This window comes from Miniopterus natalensis, chromosome 21 (assembly GCF_054644295.1).
Source record: "Miniopterus natalensis isolate mMinNat1 chromosome 21, mMinNat1.hap1, whole genome shotgun sequence".
NCBI classification, from domain to species: Eukaryota; Metazoa; Chordata; class Mammalia; order Chiroptera; family Miniopteridae; genus Miniopterus; species Miniopterus natalensis.
In genome coordinates this window covers 11,808,918-11,836,141 of record NC_142101.1, presented here as the reverse complement: position 1 = coordinate 11,836,141, position 27,224 = coordinate 11,808,918, and the positions used below count along the sequence as shown (strand labels likewise).

General features: G+C 39.9%; 1 protein-coding gene across 2 annotated transcripts in view; it reads left to right on the top strand.

Annotated features, from left to right (window-relative positions):
- Positions 1-773: 773 nt before the first annotated feature.
- The window catches only part of SMYD3 (SET and MYND domain containing 3), a 358,155-nt gene continuing 331,704 nt past the window's right edge, over positions 774-27,224 (top strand). The window contains exon 1 of one of the 2 annotated variants that reach the window (XM_087829018.1): positions 774-937. In XM_087829018.1, coding sequence (XP_087685144.1) covers positions 774-937 — 164 coding nt within the window. Of the gene's footprint in view, positions 938-22,956; positions 23,007-27,224 lie in introns of those variants that run through there. The other variant, XM_016201413.2, reaches the window with a different exon arrangement.

Genomic DNA, 27,224 nt, shown 5'->3' with positions numbered 1-27,224 from the left:
AATACGCACAACAAAGCCATCAGGTGAATGAAAAAACAGGTTACAAAACAGCTCCCGGCAATATAAAGGAACAAACTCAGATACATAACAGCACACCACACACCTCTGCCGCTAGAAGCTCCTTGAGATCAGGAACTGTTTGCTCTCCTTCATCCACAGTCTCCAGTGCCTCGAACAGAGCCTGACGCCGAGTGCCCAGCAACGCGGTGAATGAAAGAATATTGCTGCACACACACACACACACACACACACACACACACAGAAGAAATACTACGATGCAAAGCATTACAGAATGTTATGATGTCTGCATCTTTGAAATGATTCAACAACACAACTTTCAAGTGGCTGAACAATACACACATATACAGACACCCCTGCAGACGCATGGAGGGAGCATGAGCAGAAATAGCAAAACACCAAGAACTGTTTGAGCTGGGGGGGGGGGCGGTACAAGGGCATTGCGTTGTTTTCTCAACGTCCCGTCTGCTTTAAACTGTCACGAGGAAGTATATGCCGGGGTAAAATACCGCCTCTCCTCGCCGCGTTGCGGGGACTCCCGCGGCCCACCCGCCGGGACGCAGCGCCGGGGTCGCGCTCGCTCCGCCGCCTCCCCGCTCGCCTCCGGACGCGGTCTGGGCATGCTCAGAGGCCCCTCCCGCCCCGCCCCGCCCCCCGGCGTACGCGTGCGCTTAAGGCGCAGGCGCGCGGCTCCCGGCGGCCCGCGAGAAGCTCGCTGCCGGACGCCGCTGTGTGAGGCGCGGCGCTGAGGGAGGATGGAGCCGCCGAAGGTGGAAAAGTTCAGCACCACCGACAGGGGAAACGGGCTGCGCGCCGCGGCGCCGCTGCGCCCGGGGGAGCTGCTCTTCCGCTCCGACCCCTTGGCGTACACGGTGTGCAAGGGCAGCCGTGGAGTCGTCTGCGACCGCTGCCTCCTCGGGTACGTACGGAGCGCCCTCGGCCACCTGAGTCCCGTCGGGGCCGCCCGGGGTACAGCCCGCCCGCCACACCGCCCGGTCGGGGCCGCTGCCGAGGTGCCCAGCCCCGCGCTTCTCCCGTGGGGTTCCCTGGGGCGCGGCGCGGCTGACAGACTCCGCCAGGCCACCCCTTGGGCTGCCTTGCGGGACGGGGAGCGCGCGCGGGGGGGGGGGGGGCGGGGCATCCCAGGCTCTGTCCCGGCAGCTCTGCAGCGCGGAGCGGGACCCCCCAACACGCCCACGCGCCTTGGGCTGCCGTAGGAATTTGGGGGAGCCGACTTAAGGGGAAGCGTTGGGCGCTGGGGAACAAAAAGTCTGTGTCCTGTGAAACTAGCTTCACTGGCGGGGCTGAGGGACGCACCAGCGGCGGGGGCGGGGCCGCGTGGGCGCTGGGATGGCACCGATCAGGCTCCGCTGATGCTCCGCCGGGACAGCGCCTGGCTCGCGGGAGCGGACGGAGGTGGGTGTGTTCCGGGGACACTTTTCCACGGTTCAGGTTCTCTTTCTCCTGAAGATGAGCCGGGCGTTCTTAAGAAGGCTTAAGGGGCAAATAAGCAGGAGACGCGATTAATTTCAATGTATCCGAAGTGCTGAAATAGACGCGCCGTCCTGTGCTGCGGGAGCCCACGTCGCCGAGCCGCCTCCGTGGTGGGCTTCGCGTTTAAAGGCTGTGCAGGCAAGTCTGACCCATCCAGGTGCGAGAATGAAGCACTGGGCCAGCGCAGAGCGTTATGAGAAAAGCAATTTATGGAAATATGTAATCTGTACGCACAGTCATAGGAGCTGGGTTCAAGCAACAAATGTAACTGAGCCCCTATTATATGCTAAGGAGGAGAGCTCCGTTTGAGATGGGCCAGATGGTGTTTTTTTTCTCCCTCCCCATCACTGCCTTTGCAGACCCATTAGCCTGGGATTTGGGTGAGTGGAGGCCCGGAGGTGAGCGCAAAGCTCAAGTCAGTTGCTTGACCGTTACTCTTACTATGTTTCCTTACTGGATTCATAATTGAGGAATTTACTGAATCTTTCAAAGTTACCAAATAAGTGTATCTGTTGCAGCAGCAACAACAAAATATCTGTTTAGAGAACACTTTGAAATCTTTGTTAATTGTGTGGTTGAAAACCATTCCTTTGAAGACTCAACTTTCTGCTGAAGGTCCCGACGATGTTGATAGTCATAGATCTTTGATTCTCGTTCAAGCAAGTTAGAGAAAGGTGGGCTCTTCATTCTCTTAAAGCCTTTGCAGGTGTATCTACAATTTGACTATAGTACGAAGGAGAGAACTTGCTGCTGCTTAAGTCCTGTGACACTACTTGATGAAGATGTGGGTATTCTTGCAGATACAATCAGAATGCCAAGTTATTTGGTAGTTGGAAAAGTTTTGGAATGAATATTTTATGACAAATTACTCAGTGACTTATCAGCGCTGGACTTGAGTCATATGACACACGGAGTTGTCCATTTTCCAAAACTGACTACACAAATCCAGCCGTTTGTGGGCGGGAGGCTCCTTGATTTACTGTATTATTTCATTATTGCTGTCTATCACTCATTTTTCTTATTAGCAAGGACTGTAATGATTTAAGGAAAGAAAAAAGAATTTCATGGAAAAATACTGAGGATTTCTCAGCATTGCTTTAAAGTCTGGAGGGAAACGGCTCAGAAAATGGGCAGGAACCAAGGAAAGTTCCATAGTCAGGATTGCACTTTAGAAGTAGCTAAGGTTGGGACCTGGAGAGTACGTTTTTCTGCTGCTGTCTGGTGATACTGGCTTCTGCAGCATGTATCACCAACACCTCGATGCAGGACCCTGCTGCTGCCGCTCCTGCCTCTGCTTGGGGAACTAGTTACTGCTGGAAAGTCGCTTCCTCAACCATGCTTCTTTGTGATATTAGCTTCTGAGTCAGAGTCCTCAGTGGGTGTCTTGGATTGGGTGAGGTTAGGTCACTGCCTGCGCCCTAGCTGCAAGGAAAGTTGAGTAGGTGAGTATTTGGCCTTTTAAGAAAGGACACAGGCTCTACTTCCCGACGATATTCACATGGTGGGAAAATCTTCAAACCTAAATATAGAAAAAAGGGATATAGGTAAATACCAAGCATCCAAACAAAAACTGAAACAAAGAAATGGCTTTTTGAATACTGGCGAACAACCACTTGTTTATTACTAGTTTACATTATCGAAAATATATTTGCACTTTTTTTTTTTTTGCACTTCTTTTGGATTGCGAGGCTGTAATTCACTGGTGCTGTGGCAGTAGGTGTTCTGTTGAACTCTTCAGGGGTTGTTTCTCGGGAGGGCCTATTTGGAATCACTGCAGCATGAAAATAGTGTTAGAGAAATCAAACTTCAGTGCATTGTTTTGTGCAGGTTTCTAACGTTTTTGAAAGTCTATTATTATGGGATACAGTTTCTTATCACCCTGTAAGTAAAACTTGCTTCTTTATCCATCACTGGTTTTGAAGTTCTAAAGAGCAGAGATTACATCTTGCAACTTTTGTAGCCTCAGTGCCTGGCACATAGTAAGCTCTTAGTTTGTAGTATGAACATCTAGCAGAATTGTCCTCTAGCTGTCCTTGCCCTTCTGCCGCCTTCCTTTTTAATTAAGAAATGAGTGACAATATTAGTTTCTAACAATTAACAGTAGTTCCATGGTGGGGGGAAAGGGTGGAACCAAATACATAATATACAAGAACAGGTGTTTGTTATAATTACCTCATTAGTCTCCAAATGATTTACTGCTGTCAGATTCTCTGACTTCCTTTGGCCTTGGGGTGTTTTGATTTGTGCTTTAGTTCTTGCATATTTATTTATTTTCACTTTTTTATTGAATTTATTGGGGTGACATTGATGAATAAAATACAGGTTTCAGGTGTACAGTTCTATAATACATCACCTGTATATTGTATTGTGTGTTCACTACCCCGAGTCAGGTCTCCTTCCATCACCATTTATCCCCCCTATGCCCTCTCCTACCTCCCCTACCTCCCTTTCCTTCTGGTTATTACCATATTGTTGTCTGTGTCCGTGAGTCTTGGGTATTTATTTTTATTAAAGAGAAAGTTGAACCTGCTTCATGGCTTTTCTTGCCCCCACCCCATTATTAAGGATTGACTTTTTATTTTCCATGTGAGTGGAAAAGAAAATGAAATAGGTAAATTGGAGGAAGGTTAAATGACAATTAAATTGTTACCTGAATAATTTGTTAATCATTTTTCTTCTGTGCCACACAGTTTTAGTTTGAAGGAGCTCAAAAGGTTGATAGAGGGGTTATTTACATTGTATATTTGTTTTGGTAAATGTAGCACATAAAGTTCCATTGTAATTGTTTTGTTGGTAGGTCTCCCCACTCCTCAAAGTAGTGATCTAAGTCTGGTGTTTGGAATCTTGAGAGAAGATAGCTATGTAGGTTAGTGCTGTGCCAGCACGGGGGGGGGGGGGGGGGGGGGTTGTAGCACGGCGCTGGGAGAAGGAACTGGGTAGGTAGATGGTAGCAGGGGGTTCTGAAATGCTTTCATACCACTGTGAGGGATGTGGAGTCGCTTAGAGGTCTCTGGTGGAACAGCAGGCATCATCACAAAGGACTGTGTGACTCTAGACTAAAGGTCAGGACCACGGATACCAGAGATGGGAGCTAGCATGACAACCCCAAAAGGTGGGATGACACCAGTTCAGCCAGGGACCTGATCACCTCCTTGTAGCACAGGCCAGTGCGGATCCACAGAGACACTAAGATCCAAGGTCTTCTTCCCATCATAAGAATGTCTCATAAGCCCCATTTGGAGAAAAATTTACCTGAAAGCAACTATTTAAAACTCTGGTAAAGCCCCGGCCGGTATGGCTCATAAAGTCCAATAGACACTTGCTGTAGGAGTGTCAGTGGGTGCTGCTCTTTGGAGGGCAGTTTGTTAGTACTTATCAAAATTGAGCACTGTGTTTTCTTGATTCTACTTTTGGGATTTGATGGAAATACAAATAACGGTGGTTGCAAAAGGATACTTAGCATAGGCTTTTGGTGGTTTAAAAAGAAAGGGGAGAGTTTGAATGTGTGTTAAAAGGGGGCTGGTTAAATTATGGTGCAGCTGTACTATAAAATACTGTCCAGCTGTCAGGACTGAAGTGGGCCTGTTTGTACAGGTATGAATGGATGTCCGTACACATTGCTGGTGCATAAAGTTGTAGAACAATGCATGTATCTTAAATGAATCTTTGTGTGTATTTATTTATTTCTCATGTATATAGAAAAGGCCTGGAGGAACATCCCAGAATTCTAGTATGATTACTTCTGGAGAATGGGATTTGGAGGGGAGGAGAGATCCCTTTGTACTTTATTTTGTATTTTCCCCCTCGTCAAGTTTGTAATTACAGATTTAAATAAACGTTGAGAACGTGTTCCTTAGACTTTGTTTCATTTGGAATTGTATACAGGGGTGTGTGCTGCTTGAGATGAAGATACCTTTGAAATGCTTGCCAGGTTATGCCTACCTCTCTTTTGACCTGAAATCTGATTAGATCAAGAGTGAACCTCTTGATAGAATGTGAGCCAGTTCACTGTCTGGCCATTGGTTGTAGAATTTGAACAGAGAGAGGTAGAACTCCCATTGATGGACCTCATAATTTTCCTGCTCTGCCTTTTCTCAACTCTAGTTATTCAGCTCTTCCTTGGTATTTCTGAGATATCACAGGATTCTGTAGTAAACTGTATTCATTTTCCTCAGTGGGCACACAAGAGGACTGCATTTCCCGGCCTCCTTGCAGTTGGATTGGGGCCCTGTGACTCAGTTTTGGTCAGTGGAGTGTGGGCTGGATTATAGAGATTAGGCCTTGCATAACTGTGGGATTTGGTAAAGATGCTCTTGACTCTGCATTGTATGTGGGCCTAAAGACACTGTAAGTCAGCAGAGCTGCCGTAAAGATAAGCTGGATGTCAAGTGGGGGGAAACAAAAACAAGCTGGAATCCCCTTGGAACTAAGAAGGACAACTTGGAGCCTGCATCTCTCTGTCATGCCTTCCCTCTCGATGACACTGATGGCTTGAAGAAATTGCTGATGCCCTAAGCCACAGAACTGTTCTCAGCTTGGAAGGGATTCAGGAAGAGATACAGTGGGAGTTGGAGGAGCAGAGGCCTGGCTGCTGCCCCAGGGTAACAGCGACAATATACACAAGCTGCAACAGTACCTAGAACCCTACACAAACCGTGGTGTGTCCCTGCCACTACGGGATTCCATCATCCCCACTAAATTTGGGAAGCCCAGTTTGATGGCAGGAGTTACGACTTTTATTTCTGGTCTGTGGAGAATAGCCACAGAGCTCTTACAGGAGGCCAGGGCTCCCCTCATGAGTGTATTTCTTGTGGCTTGGTGAATGGAATATTGTGTGGACCCTCCCAGGGACACGGTTAAGGGGTGGGTTAAGTAGTCTTACGTATTAAATTCACTCAGGGTTCTGATCTTGCTAATCCATCAGGTATCTTCTTCCTCAGTATACCAAAGAAGTTCTGACATTTCAACTTCATTTAGTATCGGTCACCTCTAGGTCCAGTTTTCAGTCAACCAACCAAGCAAAACAAAGCATTAGAGACACACATCTGCTTGAGCCAGGCTGCTGAATGCACTATGTCTGCTTAGTGCACCTATATCAATAAATTCATCTTACTCCAAACCATCTTTCACCCTGATCCAGCACTTTCGGTGTCCTATCCTGTATGTGTTCCCCAGGTTTTTTGTTGCTATAAAGTGGGAAAATCTTGTAGTTTTTTTGGTGTGTAATGCACCTCCTCATGGGTTGCACTTTTTAGCTTTGTCCTTTGGGGCCTGCCAGGACTTGAGTCTGATCATAGGTCTAGAAACACTGAGAGGGGTGAGGGTAGTTACTAAGGAGGGTCTCTGGTCCTGCGCAAGGCACTTGTCACAGGGGAGGTTCTTTAGGCAAAGGGAGACCAACGTCTTCAGAGTGCTTTTCCTGGTAAAGGCAATTCAACAGAACTTAGGAGTTCCAGGTACTCAGTTTCATGGGTATCTGCCCTAATGCTTGCATCCTTACTTTAGGGTCCTCTCCTTACCAATTGGTTCCCTAATTTTAGGTAAGAGTTAAACACGTAAGTTTGGAAATTCAGTTAACATTGTCATACAGTTCTTGCTACTGCAAGTGTGTCTGTGAATCAGCATCATTATCAACTGGGGCTTGTTAGCAATTCAGACTTAATGAACAAAAAACATGCATTTTTTTTGTATGTGATTTCAGAAATATCTGCAGAATCTGTATTTACATTAAACTAATTTTTGTAAATCCTTTTAACTTAAAGTTATCAGCAGCCCAGTTATTTGATAAATATTTCCTTTGATCTTTTTGGGGGTCTGTGATATGATTTCAAATTTAATTCTGTATATGGTACATCTAAAATTTTTGCAGATCAAGTTTTACGTGATTGCCCATTTCCCTGTGGGAGTCTTAATTGGATGTGATGCTCCCTCTGGTGGACAATGGAGTGAAAAGCATGCAAACATATTTCAGAATAGTGACTTGGTTTTCAGCTATTAAAACTTACTGTCTCTCAGTGAACATCCTTTCTAAACTGTTCTCAACCTCTGACATTTGTAATAACTTTAGTTTTGAATTCTATCAAAAATGCAAACATGTCAAATTTTGTCCTGAATATCTCTATAAAAGTCACCATAATGAAAGAGCACTGGTCAAATTGATATCAGTGCCTTATTAATAATGACAGTGTTATTTGCATTAAGAGTCATAACTCATGTCTGAAACTGGTGGTCACATTTGAACTTGTGATGAGCTAGGGGAAAACTTGAGCCTGTTTGTCTACTTTTATAATGGGATTTATTACTCTGAAAGATTTTATGCAAATGATTTTATCTCCCTAGTTTTTGCTATAATAATTACTTGGTAGGATGAAAATAATACATGTGAATGTGTGGGATAATCTTATTTTTTGTATCTCATTCTAATCTTAGAATTCAAATGGTTACTTTCCAGAAACAGTTATATTTCTGAACAGTTCCTGAGAAGGCACATAACCCATGTGATAAACGCCTTCAGTGTTTTATTTTTAAAGTAAAAATTGGCAAAGTCATTCTTTTACTTGTTTAAATACAGTAAAATTAGGAAAGTTTCTTTTTTAAAGTTAACTTGTTGCCAGTTTACTGTTTTACACATGACTTATTCATGTTTAATTTAAAACATTTGACATTCAAAATTCTATGGTAATATTTATTTTTTAATTCATTACTTTGGTTGAAAATCATTTCAGAAAGTCCTCTGTTGTTGTTCTTAGCCTTTGAGGCAAAAATAAAAAGAGAAACCACACAAGGGGGAAAAGATAGATTTATAAATGGACAGATTTAACATCATAAAAGTTAAAAACATCTGTGTGTCAAAGAATTGTCCTACAATGGAAAAGCCATGAAACTGAGGAAAACATTTGCAATATGAAAGCACATATCCTTAATATATAAAAATCATTCACAAATTATTGAGAGACAGCAACTTACCTTCTTCCTGGGACATTTTTCTTTTGTCTCTGCTTCTGAACAGTTCTGACCTTTAGATTCCTCTGTGCAAGTTTCTTTTGATTCATTGGCTAAATAAACATCGGAAGCACCTGGGGAGCTTTAACAACCACTCTGGGGTCCCATCCCAGAGATTCTGATTTAATTGGTTTAGAATGTGGCTAAAACATGGCAATTTTAAAAGCCCTCCAGGTTATTATAATGTGTAGTCTGGGTTGACAACTATTATCTTTCTTTTTTATCTTAACTGACTCCCCTGTCTGCATCTTTATGTTCAAGGGCTAAGGTGAAATTGCCACAGCTGGGTTCAGTTAAACTACTTATGATATCCATAAATAATTCTGCAAGTTGGATTTCAAACTGGCCATTTATATTAGCATGTTCTGTTCACATTAATATGATTGTCATATGTAGGGCAAGCATGTATTAAATTGAATTTTTAATTTGAATGGTTGTGATGTTTCTCACAAATGAATTTGAGTATATTAGAATTTAATTGTTAGCATTTTTCATCTACTGTTAGGAAGTAGATATTAATTAGAAAGATTTATGTTGTGCAGTTGATCAAGAAAGAGTGCTTAGAAACTTAGATAACAGTTGCTCTGGACAGTTTAATATTTTATTTTTTGACTGTATAATGTTAGATGCTCAGTTTAGGTGCTGAAAACATAAGCATTTTATAAAAGACTTCCTTAAAGTCTTTGAATCATTGGTTTTTACTCCTTTTACAAATTTGCCTGCAGAGTTTTGAAGATATCCAGATGTCTGGGACACATTCTTAAAGATCCTTTTAAAGCTCCACAGATAATGCTGATGCAAATCCTGAGTTGAGAACTTTTGGGAAAGAAAAAAAAAAAAAAGACAGACACATAATAGTAGAAGTGTCATAGATAATGACGGGGGGGAGGGGATAACTAATAGGGAAATGAATATAGTTCTGTAGTAGACCGTTTTGGCTGCATTGGAGTGTGTTTGTGTAGGAGGTTATAGGGGATAAGGTTGGAATAGATTCTGGAAAACAGAAGGAAGGCCTTGATGGTAAGACTAAATAATTTGACGTTTATTTTATGGGTATTGAGGAGACCATCAAGATTTTTGAGTAGCAGTATGAAATGTACAAAATTAGAGAAGATTAGTGCAAGAATACTGATTTGGGTGAATATTATGATTGGAGAGAAATGTGGAAAGACTGGAGTTGAGGATTCCAGTTGAGAGAAAATTTGTTTTACTCTGTTCACCTTCATTTGTTGTACACTAATGAAGGCCTGAGTTAGGAGGTGGAGGAGGACCTGGAATAAAAAACAAGTCCTGCGAGAAGAGTTGACCCAATTTGTTGACTTGATTACAGGGCGAGGGCAAGTAAAGGATGAATGCAGGGTTTTGATTGTGAATTATTGGAACAACAGTGATATGACTGCTAGTTGAAGTCACTGGTGCGGGTGAGGTTACCAGGTAATAAATTATGTAGCAAAAAATAGTGCTGCTAAGCACCAAGCTTAAGAAAAATCGCTTCTCAGGACTGAGAGACAAGAGAAGACTTTTAAATAAGTTAATAGTTCCTTTTTTTGGCCTAGGTTTCACTGTCTAGGTGAACAGGGTAATTCTCTGAGCCTCAATTTTACCTTTTTTGAAATGTGGGAGGCTTGAAATGAGGCTGAATGATTTATGACATACTTTTTAAACTTTCTACGATTCTCGAGATCATATCTGTATTTGCTGCCACTCTCTCCTTCCTTGTAACAGTTTTGTTGAGATACAATTCACATACAGTCACGTGCCACATAATGATGATTTTGGTCAGTGATGGACCACGTACACAACAGTGGTCCCATAGGATTATAATGGAACTGAAAAATTTCTACTGCTACTGTGTAGTGACATCATAGCCGTCCTAACATAATGCATGACTCACGTGTTTGTGGTGATGGAGGTGTAAACAATCCTACTGCACAGTCAGTCGTATTCAAGTACAGCACAAACAGTTATGTGTGGTAAGTAACACTTGGTAATGATAATATACAGTTATGTTCCTGGTTTATGTATTTACTATCCCATACTTTCTATTGTTATTTTAGTGTACTCTTTCTCGTAAAAAATGGTTGGCTGTAAAACAGTACGCCATATTACACCTGCAGCAGCCTCACACATCTTGTGTTTATATCTCCTGACTGTATCATTTTCTCTTGTACTGATTTAATCTCATGTTGTTTTGTACAGTCACATGCTATTTAGCCTTGTAGCTCAGGAGCAATAGGCTGTACCATTCAGCCTAGGTGTGTAGTAGGCTGTACCATCTAGGGTTGTATAAGTGCACTCTGTGATGTTTGCACAGCAACAGAATCACCTAATGATGCGTTTCTCAGAACTTTCCCTATCATTAAGTGGCACATGACTGTATCATACCTCACCCTTTTAAAGTGACAGAAAGTAACAATATTTACCATTTTATCCGTTTTTAAGTGTTCATTTCACTGGCATTAAATACATTCCAAATGTTATGTATCCCCACTACCAGTTTTAGAACAGTTTAATCACCCTCATAAGAAGCCCTGTCTTCTACTCCAAACAGAGGGAAACATAAGAATCAAACCCTTGAATTTAGGTTCTTTACCACCTGTCTTGTAACCAAGTGAGTTCAGACTGCCACCTAGAATTCACTTCCAGTTGAAATCGGCTCCTTGGCACCCTGACCCACTAGATGGCAGTGTGGGAACACCAGGTAGGAAAAGGGGCTTGGCTGAATCCACCTCTATTTGTACACAATTACAACAGGCTGTACACAGGTACATCCATTTATAGTAGTGGGTATAGTTGTTAGGGAGGCAGCCTCAGAGGACTGATAGTCTCCTACTTGAAGATTTTGCTAATGCAGAATATTGTCTTTACCAGTTGACCATGTTTCCCAATCGTCTAAACCTGTCTTACCAATCCTGTCTGGGTTCTGTCATTTGTTAAATGCAGTGACTCCTTAATTTTTTCCATTACTTTCACTGTATCTAGGAATCCTGTTCCGTCGTGAAGCCAGCTTTTTCATTTTAGCTTTTTGCCCGAGTAGTCTGTTGGGCAGTCTTGAAGACAGTGATTCCCAACTTTGGCTGTGTATTGGAATCACCTGGGAAGCTTTTAAAAATCCTGATACCCAGGTTGCACTCAAGATCTATTAAATGAGACTCTTTGGAGCTGGGACCCAGACAGCATTATTTTTCAGTCTCTAAGTTACCTACTAAATATTTTGTGTCTTCCTTTATCTTTTATGCAGATCATAAAGAGGAGCTAATTTAACCACGTCCACTCTGAGTTCATAATATTTCAGTCTGATGTCACCCACTTTCAAAGTGGTGTAGGAGTCTCAACTTTTTTTTTTAATCCTCACCCAAGGATATTTTTTCCATTGCTTTTTTTAAAATTATTTTTTTTTAAATTTAATTTTTGTTTAAAATATCACAGATGTCCCTTTTTCTTCCCAATGACCCTTTCCACCCCGTCCCACCCCCCTTCCCAGTCCCTCTCCCCACCATTGTCTGCGTATAAATTCTTTGGTTACTCTGCTCCTCCACCCACCTGCCCTCCTCCATCCCTCTGACATTCCTCAGTCTGATCCGTGCTTCCATGTCACTGAATCTATTCTGTTCATCTGTTTATTAAGTTCTTTAGATTCCACATGTAAGTGAGATCATGTGATATTTGTCTCTCTCTGCCTGGCTTATTTCACTTAGCATAATATTCTCCAGGTCCCTCCATGTTGTCCCAAAGGGTACGAGATTCCTCTTTACAGCTGCGTAGTATTCCATGGTGTGAATGTGCCACAGCTTTTTTATCCACTCATCTACTGATGGGCACTTGGACTGTTTCCAGATGTTAGCTATTGTAAACTGTGCTGCTATGAACATCGGGGTGCATATATTCTTTCTGATTAGTGTTTCAGGATTCTTGGGATACATTCCTAGGAGTGGGATCGCTGGGTCAAAAGGCACCTCCATTTTTAATTTTTTGAGGAACCCCCATACTGTTTTTTGTAGTGGCTGCACCAGTCTGCATTCCCACCAGCAGTGCACTAGGTTCCCCTTTCCCCACACCCTCGCCAGCAGTTGTTTGTTGATTTGTTGATGGTGGACATTCTCACAGGTGTGAAGTGACACCTCATTGTGGTTTTAATTTGCATTTCTCTGATGATTAGTGATGTTGCGCATTTTCTCATGTGTCTGTTGGCCATCTGTGTGTCCTCTTCGGAGCAGTGTCTGTTCAGGTGCTTTGCCCACTTCTTAATTGGGTTGTTTGTCTCCATTGCTTTTGAGAGAGTGGAAGCAGGGGAGAGAGAGAGAGAGAGAGAGAGAGAGAGAGAAATAAACATCAGTGTGAGAGAGACTCATCGATTGTTTGCCTCCTGCATGCTCCCGACCAGGGCCAGAGATTGAGCCTGCGGGCTGACGCTCTAACCACTGAGCAACCGGCAAGGGCTTTTTAAACTCTTTAACTGTTTGTTACTAGTTCTTTTCTTTTTTACCTGAAAATGTCTCTTCTTTCCTCCATTCCTACTGCCACCAGCCTAGTACAGGCTCTTATTTCTGTTCATGACATCCAGCCATAGACTCAGGAACACACTTAGAGTTGAACAAAGTTGGGTTTATTACCTCATTGCAATGGGAAGACTCATGCCCTATGGGGAATTGTGGGGTGTCTCAGAGGATGTTAGAAGGGATTTATTGTAGGATTTGACTGTGTAAGGTGATTTAGCGAGGGTGCAAGGAAGTAGGGCTTGCTGGCTCTAGGTTGCCTGGTGTCAAGAAGTGGGGGTAATTCCATGATGAGAGTCTTAATTACAGAAAGGTCTTGTTTTTGTCTTGGCTCATCCTGGCCAGAGTGGCTTTGTCTGACATTGTTGTTCTTTGAAATTGTTTATGTACAACAGGAAAACATCACTGCCTAGCTGTGCATTTCAACCCGCTCCTAGGAACACGAAAGCATAGCTGACAGTGCCAGCCTGGCTTGGCAGAGGAGGCTCCTTTCTAGGGCTGTTCCTTAGCTGATTGATTATATCTTTTATAGATCTAATCTACTTCAGTCTGTTCTACGAGGTACTGCCATATTAGTCTCCCTTAAATATCCCTTGATGACTGGTTCTTATCTCTCCAAACAAAATAATGGTCCTTTCTAATTTGGCCCAACTCTGGCCAATGTTATTTCTCCCTGTACTCACTGATAAAATGTGGTTAATAATAATAATGGTAATAGTAATAATAATAATAATAACGCACCCACCTTCCAGGGTGGCTGAAAGGAATAAATGAGAAAATGTGATAAAGTATCTGGCATCCAGTGCAATGTGTGGGATATTGTTTTTGATAAGTCAGTAGCGATGATAATAGTAATTAGTACAGAGGATGGCAATATTTTACACTCATGGAATACTTGCTGTGTGTCAGGATCAGTGCCAAGGGCCTTAATGTGCATTGTCTCATATAATCTTGCAAAATCTCCTGAGGTCTCCATAGGCATTCTCCTTATTCCCATTTTATAGGTAAGGAAACTAGAGTTTAGACAGGTTATCACTTGCCCAAGCTATATAGCTAATTTTACCTGAATTCAGAGCCCACGATCTTTATTACTAATTAACTTTTCATTGCTATTGGAAACTTGTCAGGTGTTAACAGTAATTGTACATTCTGTGATACAGTAAAGTCGATAATAAAATAACATGTCTTTCAGATTAGAAAAAATGTTGAGACAAGATTTAATATAAAACCCTTTTTGGTAATGTGCAGCTAGTCCAGTAATTTAGAGATTTAAGTTAAAGTGATGTATATTTAAAAATTTTTGTGAATGGCATTTTATTAACATTGTAAATAAAAAGGTAGACTTACTAAAATATGAAACATTATTTGGAATTAACCATAAATCTACTTGGACTATGTTGAAATTTTCTTTTCTTTGATCAGAAAAGCCCCAAACAACAGAGTAGATGAAAGGGAGGGAGAGAGAAAGAAAGATAGAGGCACCAATTACTGTGTTTTTTGTGACTATTGTTGGTATGTTTTTTTTCTTTGTTGTGCCATCTTAATAACTCTATGCTCTTGTAAGAAAGCTGATGTGAGAGTCACAGTTGTACGAGAGAACATAACTACACAATTACACAACCCTCTTCCCTATAAATGATCCCTTAAGCCTTTAGGTCAGCAATAGAGATAACTTAGTGACTGTTCTCCCAAAGAAGTGCTTCAGTTTCATTCAGAGAAGAAGTCTTTGCATTTGCACACAACAGTGCTTTGGTAAATGTTATGTATTTAAGGGGACCAGTAACGTACCTCTCGGGGCTCAAGTACGTATTTTGATGTTAGTCTTAAAACATTTTCAGGCTGGGAATGATGATAACTTGTGATCCACTGGTGCTCTGGGAGCCTTAATGGTTCTTTTCATTGCCATTTTAGTATGACTCATTAGGTAATGCTCTTTAATGTTTTGCTTGAATTAATGTGAATGTTTTGTGAGAATGCCAAATTTCAATGACTTATCAACAGTTTAATTCTTAGTTTAATGTTAAAGCACATCAGTTGAGGTATACATAGCACCAGCGGGGAAATCCTCCCTTGCTTACCTTAGCTTTGGTGACTTAAAAAGGAGTATTAAAAAAAAGTCACTTGGGTAGAGTAGAAAATCAGTTTGTTGCTGTGAACAGTAAATCCTTTCTAATTGTGCAGCTGGGTTTTGTTTAGGTTCAGGAGAGGGGCATTGAGATCAATATGGTAGTATAAGAACATATAGTCTAAGTCAGAAAAACCCCAGAAATTTGGGGCAACTAGTTTATCCCTTTGGGAAATCTATTTATAACCATAGACTGTTGGGAGTCTTAGAAGTTCCCTGGTCCACTGTTGCTTGTGGTGCAGTAATTTTCTCTTTGTCCCTGACCGGCAGTTTTCCAGGATCTTATTGGGTGTTTCCCCTACTGAGAAGTAGACAGCTTTGACGTCCCTGTGCCTGAATTTGGGTCAATACTTGTTTCTCACTGTGCCCTAGCTTATCATGTTTATAAAACATAAGGAACTTGTTAACTTTATTGACTAATGTTATCTGTCTTTTGTTCAGGGTTGGATGTGTCTTTAGGAAAAAGTGCTGTACTGAGAGTGAGTAGCTGTTCACCTCCTGATGTGTGCGAGGATGGGCACTTGTGCCTCTGGGTGAGGGCTGTGGCTGCTAATCTGAGCTGAGGGGCGGGCTTGTACTTGGTGTGCTCTGGGCCATTGTAGCTTTGAAAATAATCTGAGAGATAAAATAACCAACTTGTACCAAATGGATGCCGATGTATATGATGGATATAGTCTCCAGATGAGTCAATTTACAGAGCGATAAGAAACATCTGTATAGAGTGATAAGATGCAGATCTGCAGCACTGAGGATTGGATCAGTGAGGTCTACCATGGCTTTACACACAACCCCCTTGAGAGAGACCATTGGAGTAAAGATGAAATGCCCTGGCCTGACCCACACAGAATGCATGTTACCTTGCATGGCAAACTGAGAATCACTTTGATGATAGAAGTTTTGAGCTCCTCAGAAGGAAGATAGCATATTGACCTGAAGGTATTTGAAACAGATTTATTACATCCATAATTCATGTGTAGCACTATTTTTCTGTTGGTTATTTAAAAAATTGAGTTCTAAAGAGATCTTTTGAAAAAAAGATTCCATGGATTGTATTGAGATATGCTTTCATTTTATCAGGGGAGGATGATTACTGTTTTCTGTGAATACTCATTGCTAAAAAAAATTGATTTTTGCTATGCACTGCCGTCTTGTAAGAGAGCTGATGTGAGAACCACAATATGTCAGAGAACATAAATATTCCTCCCCCTTCTCTTATACTAGGAACTAATAGGTATGTGTGAATAGATAGGTGTTTATTAGTCTTAACTTGCTAAGGTTTTGGAAACATTTTAATACAGTAAAAATTGGTTATTGTTGAAGCTGGTTGATGAGTACATGAAGGTGAGTTATATTTTAATTCCTTATATGTTTAATGTTTTATGTACAAAATGTTCAATTAAAGGTACTTTAAACATGTGCGACAGAAAATCTCATATGGAGTCCCAGGAGTTACACTTCTCTTATTAAAAATAAGAGACTTGAACTTTTAGGGGTATTTATAAATGTATATGCTCAAGAAGGCTGAATCCAAGCAAGGATTGTGTGTGGGGTGGGATAGTTTCTGACCCACCTGACACCGAACAATTTATTCAATATATATTGCAGACCTTTTACATGCTAGTCACTGTTCTAGATCCTAAGCTTGCAACAGGAAACAAAACAGACAAAATCCCTGCTTTGTTCTTAACACATGCCAAATCCTGCGTTTTTACATGTAATTCACAGTGCCTAGCACAATGCCAGATGGCAAGGTACACCTTCAGTAAAAGTGTGTTAAATGAATAGCCTTATGAACTAAGTGCAATTTTTATCCCCATTTAACAGTTGAGGTGACTGAGTCTTGAATAGGTTTCTGGACCAAAGTCACACAGCTGTAAATGACAGAGCTGGATCTTGAACTCAGGTCTTTGTGACATCAAGCCCAAGCTATGAACCATCACCCTGGACTGCCTCCAGGACAGAGACAGGTATGCACTTGCATGTGCATAGACATACATGCTGACACTTTTATACAGAGTAGCCTTTGTATTTAGCTATACTTTTAGGTGAATGTCCTGAGATGCAATTAAATTTAAATCTCCTGTCACTTAAAGCATCAGTTATTAGATTCTCATTTTATTTTATTTTTTTAATTGTAGCTTAGGTTAGTTTATTTTTCTTGTTTTAAGTTGTCCTGATCTGTAGTCATAATATTTGGTAAAAAATAGCTTAGTACCCAGCACCATCTTCTCATAGTAGGTCTTCAAAGGATATTTGTTAGAATGAAAAATTGGGATTGAAAAGCTGATTTTTTTCAGTCATCTTTGTCTTTAGCTGCATGTGTATGTATTTGGTTACTTGAGTTGACTTTTACTGAGATTGTTTTTTTTGCATCTAGTTGATATTTAATAATTGGTTATCTTAGATGTAGGTGGCTCTTGTGTTATACTACAGGTATAGGCTTTTTAAAATTAAAGATCCATTCTTAGTGTGTGAAAAATACTTTTCTCAGTTAAGAAATCAACAGCTTCACATTAGAAATGCAGTACTACATGGATCAGAGGAGAAATCCTGGGCTTTAGAGTCAGATAGAGCTGGACTTATTCCAGGTTTTTTAGTTATTATGTCACCTTCAACAGTTGCATTCATTTCACAAACTTTAATTTTCTCTTTTATAAAAAGGATTCTATAATATCTACTGCAGTAATAACTATGTCACTGAGTGTTTACTAGATGCAAAACAAAGAGTTATGACATAGTAAGTTTAGGCTAAACCTGCCCATTGGTTACACAGTTATTAGGGTGAATGTAAACCCCCGTCTGCCTAATTGCCAAGCCTGTGCCTACTTTCCAGTAGATGTGCCATAAATAATCCCTTCTTTTTCTTCAAGTAGTTTCTCTAGGTTTCAAAAAGAACATTAGAATATATTCATGTTAAGAGATGATTTTAGACTGTGGAATTTTTAAAAAGTATGTAGCTGTTGGAGAAAGCTTTATAGTTAATTTGATCAATAAGACTAAACTTTAATTTCAAAATCTAATACATTCCTTGATACTATCTATTCAAGTATAACATAAAGAGGAAAAGTAGAATTCATAAACAAAAAACACACTGAATAGTCAAAAGAGACTGTACAAGATTATTTTTAGAAACAGATTGATTTTGAGAAAGAGAAATGAGGTTTAAGTGTATTAGCAGTTAACCATATTTTAACATTGGTCTAGAGTTAGACAAACAAATCGGTTTCAATTCACGTCAGAGATGTTTCAATGTAAGGACCTAAAGCGTGTTGTTTTTAATAGAGCAGTATGACTAGTTGGAACAATTTCTTTATGTAATCCCTCCTTTAAAAAGTTGCTGAGCTGGAGTAATCCAGAGACAAGCTGTCCTTTGTAGCTTTTTGTGGCATATTTGAGAATGGAATAGTCAGAGAGTTTTGAGTCTTAATGATGTGTCTGTTTTTACATGTAATTTTCAGTCAAATGCCAAGATGAAAAGCTTGTCTGCTCCCCCCACTCTACCCCCAAGAAAAATAGAGTTGTTTTTCTTCTGTATATTTACATGGGAGTAAGGAGAAATAGGTTTTTGTACTGAGAGTAGAAAAAGGACATTGCACAAATCAAGTGTATTTTAAGTGGGTCTTGAACTTGATTATACTTTGATACTTTCAATAGCTTGAAAACTGCACCTTGGTTCAGTACTCGAATTTAGGATATAAATGCCTTTTTGCTTAGGTCTCTAGGTCCTTAGTTAGATTTTACCCTCTTCTTAGTGCTACTTGGGCAGCAGAGCATAGTGGTTTAGAATCTTGTTACAAAAAGTGTGTTCTGTGGGCCAGCAGCGTTGGTGTAACTACGTGGTTTTTAGGAATATGCAATCTTAGGCCCAACCGCATTAGGTTAAAAAAAGTTTTTGGTAACATTTGGTAGGCCCAAGGTGTACTGAGTTTGAGTGGCCATACAGATTTGTTTTGTTTTACTTTGAAGATCAGAATTTCATTTTTGTGAGTGATAGAGCACTTGGGAACATGGCTTTGGTGTATGGCAACAATTGGCTTCCACAGGATTAGGCAACAAAAGCAAATTTAGTTGCTTGCCAATGTTGGGCAATCAGAGGCTCCCCTGAGGGTCAGAACCTACCTGTATAAAAGTTATGACATGGAGGACTTGCTCCCGAAGAACCCTAAAGGGACTGAGCCATGTGTGTCCAGCTTCCTGAAGTCACCGATCACATAAGTCACAAATGGCGTTTGGACTGCCAACGCCTAGGGTCGGTCTGCTGTGGGAGGGGGGTGGTTTTTTAGTACATAAAAAATGTTTTCAAACCCTACAAGACCTATTAGAAAGTCAGTAGTATTCCTTGCTAGAAGCAGCTGAACTCGTAAAACAATGTTTTTAGAAAAATGGTTCTGAAATAAGCCTAGAGACATAAATTATAGAGCTAGTCATAAAAGACTTTTCTTCTCTGAGATGAACAGAACACCCATCAGCAAAAGTAATAAGGAGCCGTGGTACTTTTCCAAGTTAAAAGACGCAATAAATAATGCCACAGTAAACCGTGTTTACTCTAAATACAGTCTGAACCCTAACTGCTAATTATCATTTATCCCCAAGATATAAAACAAGCTTGACTTAGATAACTGGTTTTCCTTAGCACCAGAACCTAAGCTGTGTAAAATGATTGATTAAAAAATTAAGATGCCTACTGAATTAGGGAATGGAAAAGATTCATCAGAGAAGACCAGGTCAACCAGAAAGTCTTATATGAATCTTTAGCAATAATCAAGCTGTTGAAAACAGGAAAGTCTCTAAAGGGCACTGTCTCTCTACATTCAATTAAACATCAAGTCCTGTCTGCTATTTCTTCAAATGTAACTTGAATTTGTACATTTTTGTTTTTACTGCAGCCAACCTCATTCAAACAGATGCACATGCATGCGCATGCACACACACCACACATGCATGTAGCCATATATATGTATATACACACACACGAATATATCCATATACATGCATGCATGTGTGTGTAGTGTGTATGTGTGCATGTATCTCTGCTTGAACGAGGTTAGTGTCTATGTGTGTGTGTGTATGCATGTGTGTATTTTAAGAGAAGAAATAGTCCAACAAAACTACGTGCACTATACTTGGGAACTTGTTTGAAATGCAATGTCTCAGGCCACACCCCATACCTACTGAATCAGAAATTCACTGGGTGAGGTCCATCAGTCTGTGTTTTAACAAGTTCTCCAGGTGATGATTCTGATGCACATTGCAGTTTGTAAACCACTGCTACAGACAATGCATGGAAGACTTATTTAATTCTGGCTACATAATGGAATGTGAGTCTTAAGTCCTGACACTGGGGGAAAAAAGTACAGCTGACAGAGTTGGGAGGAGATGTAGAAGAACAGGTACAGGTTATTATAACCTTATTTTGTGAAGGAGTTAAGATATTTTGCAGTTGATAGAACAAGAAGTAAAATGGAAAATATGTCTTAAAAGTAACCAACAGAAGAATTAAAATTGTTATACATTGAGAGGAAGGGAGAGGGGTGTTCGTGGGGAGTGTAAGTTGATTAAAACATCGTGTTCTAACAGGCCATGCCTCGTAGGTATTTAAAGGTGATAAGTGAACTAGTGGAAAAAGTTTATCTAGAAAATTGAGAGTAACTGCCAGAAGACCCCCACAATGAAGTGGTTAAATATGATTGCTTTTGGGGGAGCCATTTTGTACTCTTTGACTTTTTAACCATATGCTATATTACTTTGATTAAAATAAAAAAAAAATGTGCTTCATTCTATTGTGGAGGAATATCTACTTACTAAATTGCAGAAAGGGCTGCCTGTCACCTTCCTGGGTTCTTTTTCACAAGGGTGAAAGCCTCTGATGATTATAATTACATGTGGCATCTTCTGTATGGGTTCTAGGCAAGTGGATTTGTAGAAATGTGGTGTGTGTGTTTCTGAGGCGCTTGTGGACTGTGCTGAGTAATTAACCTTTAGTTTGTATTCTTCCCATATTTTTATTACTTCAGAGAACATCAGGAGTCATTGAAAAACTAAAACCATGTATTGGTTGAATGCTTACATGTTTTTTATAGAATCATTCATGGGCAAGACATCATAAGTAACACCTTCTTTAGGTTTTTGTTTCCGGAGATAGGTCTGAATGCCGTCCACTTTCTATACTTGAATTATGCCTCCCGTGAATTAGCTTTTAAAGGCTAATGGATTAGGAGCCAGTTTGGTACTTGCACAGATCTTCACCCAGTTGACTTCAGGTGCAGTCTTCCTACATTTTTATAGAACTTCTTTTATTCAAAGGTAATAATCTATTTATAGATAAGAGATAAAGTGTTTTAATCTTACTCAGGGGATCTCTGATGAGCCCAAAATGAAATCCAAGTGGAACAATGAGCTGAGCACCAGTGCACAATTGCTGTGCTAGCTGATGCTTTAATCCTCTCATAAAATATTTATCTACTCTTTCTGTCATATTGATTTTTAGATCTTTTCCCTTGGAAAGTATATTTTGTTAGCGTGCTAATTGTCATTGAAATTAAAGAAGTATGAATGCATTCTTACTTTTCAATATGCTTTAAAATTGGTCAAGCCACTTAAAAACACTATATTGGAATAATTTCAGAATTATAGAAAGTTGAAGAAATAATACAAGGAACTCGCATATGTCCTTTACCCACATTCAGCAAATTTTAGCATTTTGCCATATTAGCTTTATTATACTTATTTTTTCTCTCTCTAGCTACACACTCTTTATTTTGTCCTAACCATTTGAGAGTAGACTGCATACATATGTTCCTTTTCTTAATACTTTAGTATGTGTTTCCTAAGAACAGGATATTCTCTTACGTAACCACTGTACACACTTAAGACCAGGAAATTTAACATTCACACAATACTTGTATCTATAGTCCATAGTTCCAGTTTTGTCCATTATTCCAATAATGTCCTTTGTCGCATTTTTTCTTTCAGTGATCTAGTGTAGGATCAAATGTTACATGTAGTTGTCATGACTTTTTAGTCTTCTTTAATTTGGAATAGTTCCTCAGCCTTTCCTAGTCTTTCATGACATTATTGCTTTTATGATGTTAATATTTTTGAAGAATGCCAGCTGGGTATTTTATAGTATGCTCCTAATTGGGGTTTTCCTGACGTTTCCTCGTGGTGAGACTTGGATTATTCATTCCCAGCCAGGGTGCTACATAAGGAATGGTGCGTCCTTCTCAGAGCGTCGTGTATGTTGTTCTTAACCGATAGTTACATACTTTTTCTAAATAAAAATGAATGCATAAGGAGCAAATACATGCTTTTGAAAAAACATGGAAGTTGACTGCCATGCTTTGTACAATAGATTTTTCTACAGAAACATGCTTGTGACACGATCATTTTCTGTCATTAAAACTGTTACAAGTTTTATGATGGATTTTAACAATTAGTGTTTCATGACATCTCATGTTATTTACGGTGTTCTGCATAATACCTTGGCACTCAGTAAATATTCTTGTTGACTATTCAAGAGTGTCACAGCGTCTGCTGTCTGATGGAGGTTGGCGATCTTTACATTATATGATAAATATGTTTGAATTTTTTTTTGGTAATGAAATCAGATTCTTAGACTTAAGACACTTGGGAAATATAAGAAATACCAGAAAATGCCCAAGGCTTACTTGATCAATGTGTTATTCTTACATTCTCTTTAATTAATGTTTTTCACAAGTTACCATAAACAATTTAGAGTCATCATATGCCTTTGACATTTTTGCCCACAGCTGTCTTCTGTCTCATTGTCGTCTTTTCTCCAGGCTGACTTGTGTCTTGCAGGTTGATAGTTCCCTGATGATGATTGGGGTTTCGCCTGGTCAGCATTAATTGTAAGTATGGCAGGAACTTACTAAATTTATACTTAGCTAATTAAGATTTTATAATAATTCTGATACGCTGATTTGAACTTTGTCTGTTTAAGGCAAAGAGAAAAGGTTTTGCTTAGCTAATTAAAATTAAACAAGAAGGAATGTTTAATCTACTTGAGGCAAACAACTGTTTTCAAGAGCTTGTAAAATCAACACAAACTAAGGATATGCCAATGAAAATTAAAGCACTAATGGATTCTCTAAGGCACAACTTTTGACCAGCCTCTTCGTTAGCATTTGTTGTGATGATTAGGGAGTTGGGACTCACTGGTATTTTTCAAATTCTGTTCATGACTCACAGTAAGAAATACATACTATATTGCTATCCATCATGCACACAAGTAACTGAAACAAAAGTTACAGAAAACAGTATTTAACTTTTACCTCTTGTGATGCACTCTATTTTTATTCTCTTATATCTCAAATTTTGGAAAGTGCTTTTTGTGACCGACTACATAGATTTTACAGATTGATCAAGATTCACATTTTGAAAAAGTACTGCATTAGATTTTGAACTTGATTACAATGACCATGGCTTCATCTTTCCGTTGCCGGTGCTGGGAGTGCCTGGCATGAAGTAGGTGCTCTTAGATGTTATTGAATGAATTGGTGGTTGGAAAGAGGGGTAAGAAATGAAATAGTTATCAAAGGAGTAGGTGAAGTTCTTGGGTGTAAGCAAGGTGGCAGAGGTCAAGTACTTCTGGTATTTATGTTTGGTGTAAGATTTTTGTTTTTGGGTAACATGAACCAGCTTGAGCTAGCTTAAGCTAAGAAGAATATCTTAAACGGATTCAGAGTGTCTTGCAGAACCGAAGGCCAGGACTGCATCTTGCAACTTGGGAAGGGATTGAAACTAGGGACTGGAAAGCCTTTAAGAGCCCAGGCATGTTACCCACGTTTTTCCCATCTCCCCTTATCTCTGCTTGGCTGCTTTTCTCCCCTCCTGCAGAATGGTTACCTCTCTTGCTTAGTCCACATGACAGACAATTTATGTCCAAGTTTCAGTCCACCCTTTAGCATCACTTGTGACTTGCATATGGTAGAATAAATTAGTCTTTTGGTATGTACTGTAGGCTAGGTGTTCACTCACTAGTTTTAGATTAGATCTTCTCTGATACCCTGCTGTAAAATTTAGGGTTTCTAATGGCTTTCTTTGATTTACTTTCTGGGTTATATGAATACATATTATGCAGGAGAGGGCTGGAATGATAGATCTACAAGAGCAGTCAGTAGGTCTGGACTTTGCTCATTAGGGAAACTAAACGACAACAAGACTGCCCTGGTGCTACTCAGAGAGATTCTGATTTATTAACCTGGGATTGATTGGTATGTTCGAAAAGCACCTGAGGTGGCGCTGATCCAGGAGAGACATTTTCCTAGAGAAGTGGAGGATAGGCGATTGCTGACACCTTCGGTGCAGTGCACATCAGTTTGGAATTGGGGAGAATTAGAAGAAAATAGAACCGGACAAAAATCCTAATTAGGGAACACCAACATTTTGGTGGGGGCAAGGAGGTGCCAGCCAAAGAGAACCTGCAAACATGACACCTAGCTCTTAATCGCTCCCTTGTTTTAATTCAGGTTTTTGATGTATATCTTGCATTAGCCTTCTGTCTTACGACCTAGAGTGGATTGTATTATCAGGATATACCTTAAATGCCTGATTCACATGTATATTGTTGATTGACAGACCAATGCAACTGATAAACAATAATCCTCTTATCCTCGATCTAGAAAATCATGACCTTAAATTCTTACCAGCAGCAAATGCCTGTATCTGCCTCCAAGTTTATTTAAAAGAAGAATGCATGAAAGTAACAGTTTCCAAGAATTCATTTTATTTTCTGAATTCAAAGTCACCTGTCATTTTTGTCATAAATTCTTTGAGGCATGAAATAGCCTGCCAGTTGTCTATTGCTCTGAAAGTTAATGAATGGTTATCAATTTATCATGGGTAATAACCTAGCTGCAAATTGTAAAGAAGGCATTCTGTCACTTCCTAGCATTTTTGCCTCATGGCTGTACCTGCCTTTCTACAGCATCAGCCTTCTCTACAGGATTTGGAGGAAAGTTTCCCTAAAGCTTTTAATAGAGCACATTTCTTACTTGGAAACCTCTTTACACTTGGGATAATAGCACAGTGAAAATTAGCTGGTTATATTTTGCTTTGTGTAATGATTTTGTATAAATAAAATTTCCCGATGTAGGACATTATAGTTTTACATTGGACCACTACCGCATTACAGTTTTAGTGATATTTAATTTTTATTTCTAATTTATATTCCATTCACTTCTTGCAAGTAAAGTGTAGCACTTTTCCAGCTTTCTAGTGTCTTGGTTAGGTAGTTAATGATTAGAGACTGTTTGAAGGAACCTCACTTTTTAAAGGCATACCACCCCCACATCAGCTAAGAGAACTCTGTAACATGAGCTCTTTCAATTCAAGGTCTTGGATTTGACTTTATCTGTATTTAAAAACAGCAGCAAGAACAAACTGGGTCCATATCTTATTCAACTTCACATTTCTGGCACTGAGCATAGTATTATAACTCAGTAAATACTCGCTGAATTGAATTAATGTGAACTATCACCTGCACTTTCTCAATTCTAAGTTTGTGGTATTGTGAAGTGGGTTACCTTAGGGATGTGGCTTTTATTTTAGCCACATAAACAGAGGTGACTACATAGATAAATGTGATTACTTTAAGTTGCGAACTTAAGAATTTCGGTCCCAGTTCTTTCATTGTTGAAGAGCCGCCCTCAGAACTTGCTTCCAGTCTTGTCGCATTGTATAGATTCTTGGAGTATTTTTATCTGTTTCATTTTGGCTCATTCAGTAGAAGCCTAGCACAGTGGCTTGTGTATAGTAGTGGTTAGTTAAGTTAATCAGCAAATATGCTTTAATAAAGTAGGAGTATAAACATTGCTGAGTTTCCTTTGAGGTTTTAGTGTGTTTTCAGTAGTCTCTGATTGGTTATTACCATTGCTATAGATTATTTACCTACATATTTAAAAAGCTTCAGATCCTTTCAGCTTCTAAAAGTTGGAGGAAATAAAATTCCATTCTGATGGACTAATTCTGGTATTCTCATTCCTCAAACATATGTGGAAAGCAGAGAGAGAAGTTCTTCCATTATTGGTTTGTCTTACTCATTTTATGCATTGCTTTGGGTTTTCTTCATGTGTTTATTTTCTCTCCCCAGCCATATAATAAATATTTTTCTTGATGGAGCCATAGCTACATAATATTATAACTGCTGTAGAGCTGTGCACATAGTAGGAACTTTATAAATTGTTGATGGGTTGCTTGAGTGACTGATTAGTTATGGCCAAACCTTCACTGTGAAAGCATTTCCCCCACCTCAATGCATAGCAGTTTCCTTATGGATGCATATCTGTCCTATAAAAATATTTCCTACAGAGAATCCCAGTTTCCCTTCTTAACTCATTTCATAGTTGAATGAGCCTTACTTTTCAGGAAGCATATCTCTGTATCTTTATTCAGGATTTCTCCTTTGGCAATGTGAACAATTGTCTCATGAGAAATAGAGTGAAGAAATAAAATAGAGTCACTATAGTCAAGCTGCTAAGTTACTACAACCAAGTAGGTTGAGGCCTGAGGAAATGATTCTATTCTTGTTTGAACTAGCCTGGGAATTTAAACTTTTGAACTTTCTAGACCTGTGGTAATGCCTGGATGTACATCAAACCTCCAGAGAACCCTCTGGTTATTCCCTGAAGGACAAACGAAAGGATGTTCACCTATCTAGACCATCTCACACCCAAATCCAGACCACTGGTCATCTAGAGGATCACCATCTTGGACCAATCCAGAGGCTAAGAATTCAGGACTGATTTTTCTCAAGAATGTACTTTTTACTATAAGAACTCTTAGCTTTTCTTTCTTCTTCAGAAGACTCTGGGTATTGCCTGATTGTGTTTCCAGTTTGCAAACCCTAAGACCTGTGAACAAATCTTTACCACTTATTTTAGCTAAAGCCTCCAGATCCTTTTTGAGTTTGTCGACACTCACATATGACCTCATGTGTGTGGGCTGGTCTGCAGCAGCTGTCTTCATTTAGGCCTTAACTACTCAACCTTAGTCAAAGTCTTTAACTGGAATAAGAGTCAGTGAGAAGATCCGCTTGTTCTATCATATTTCCTGCTCCCTCTCATGGT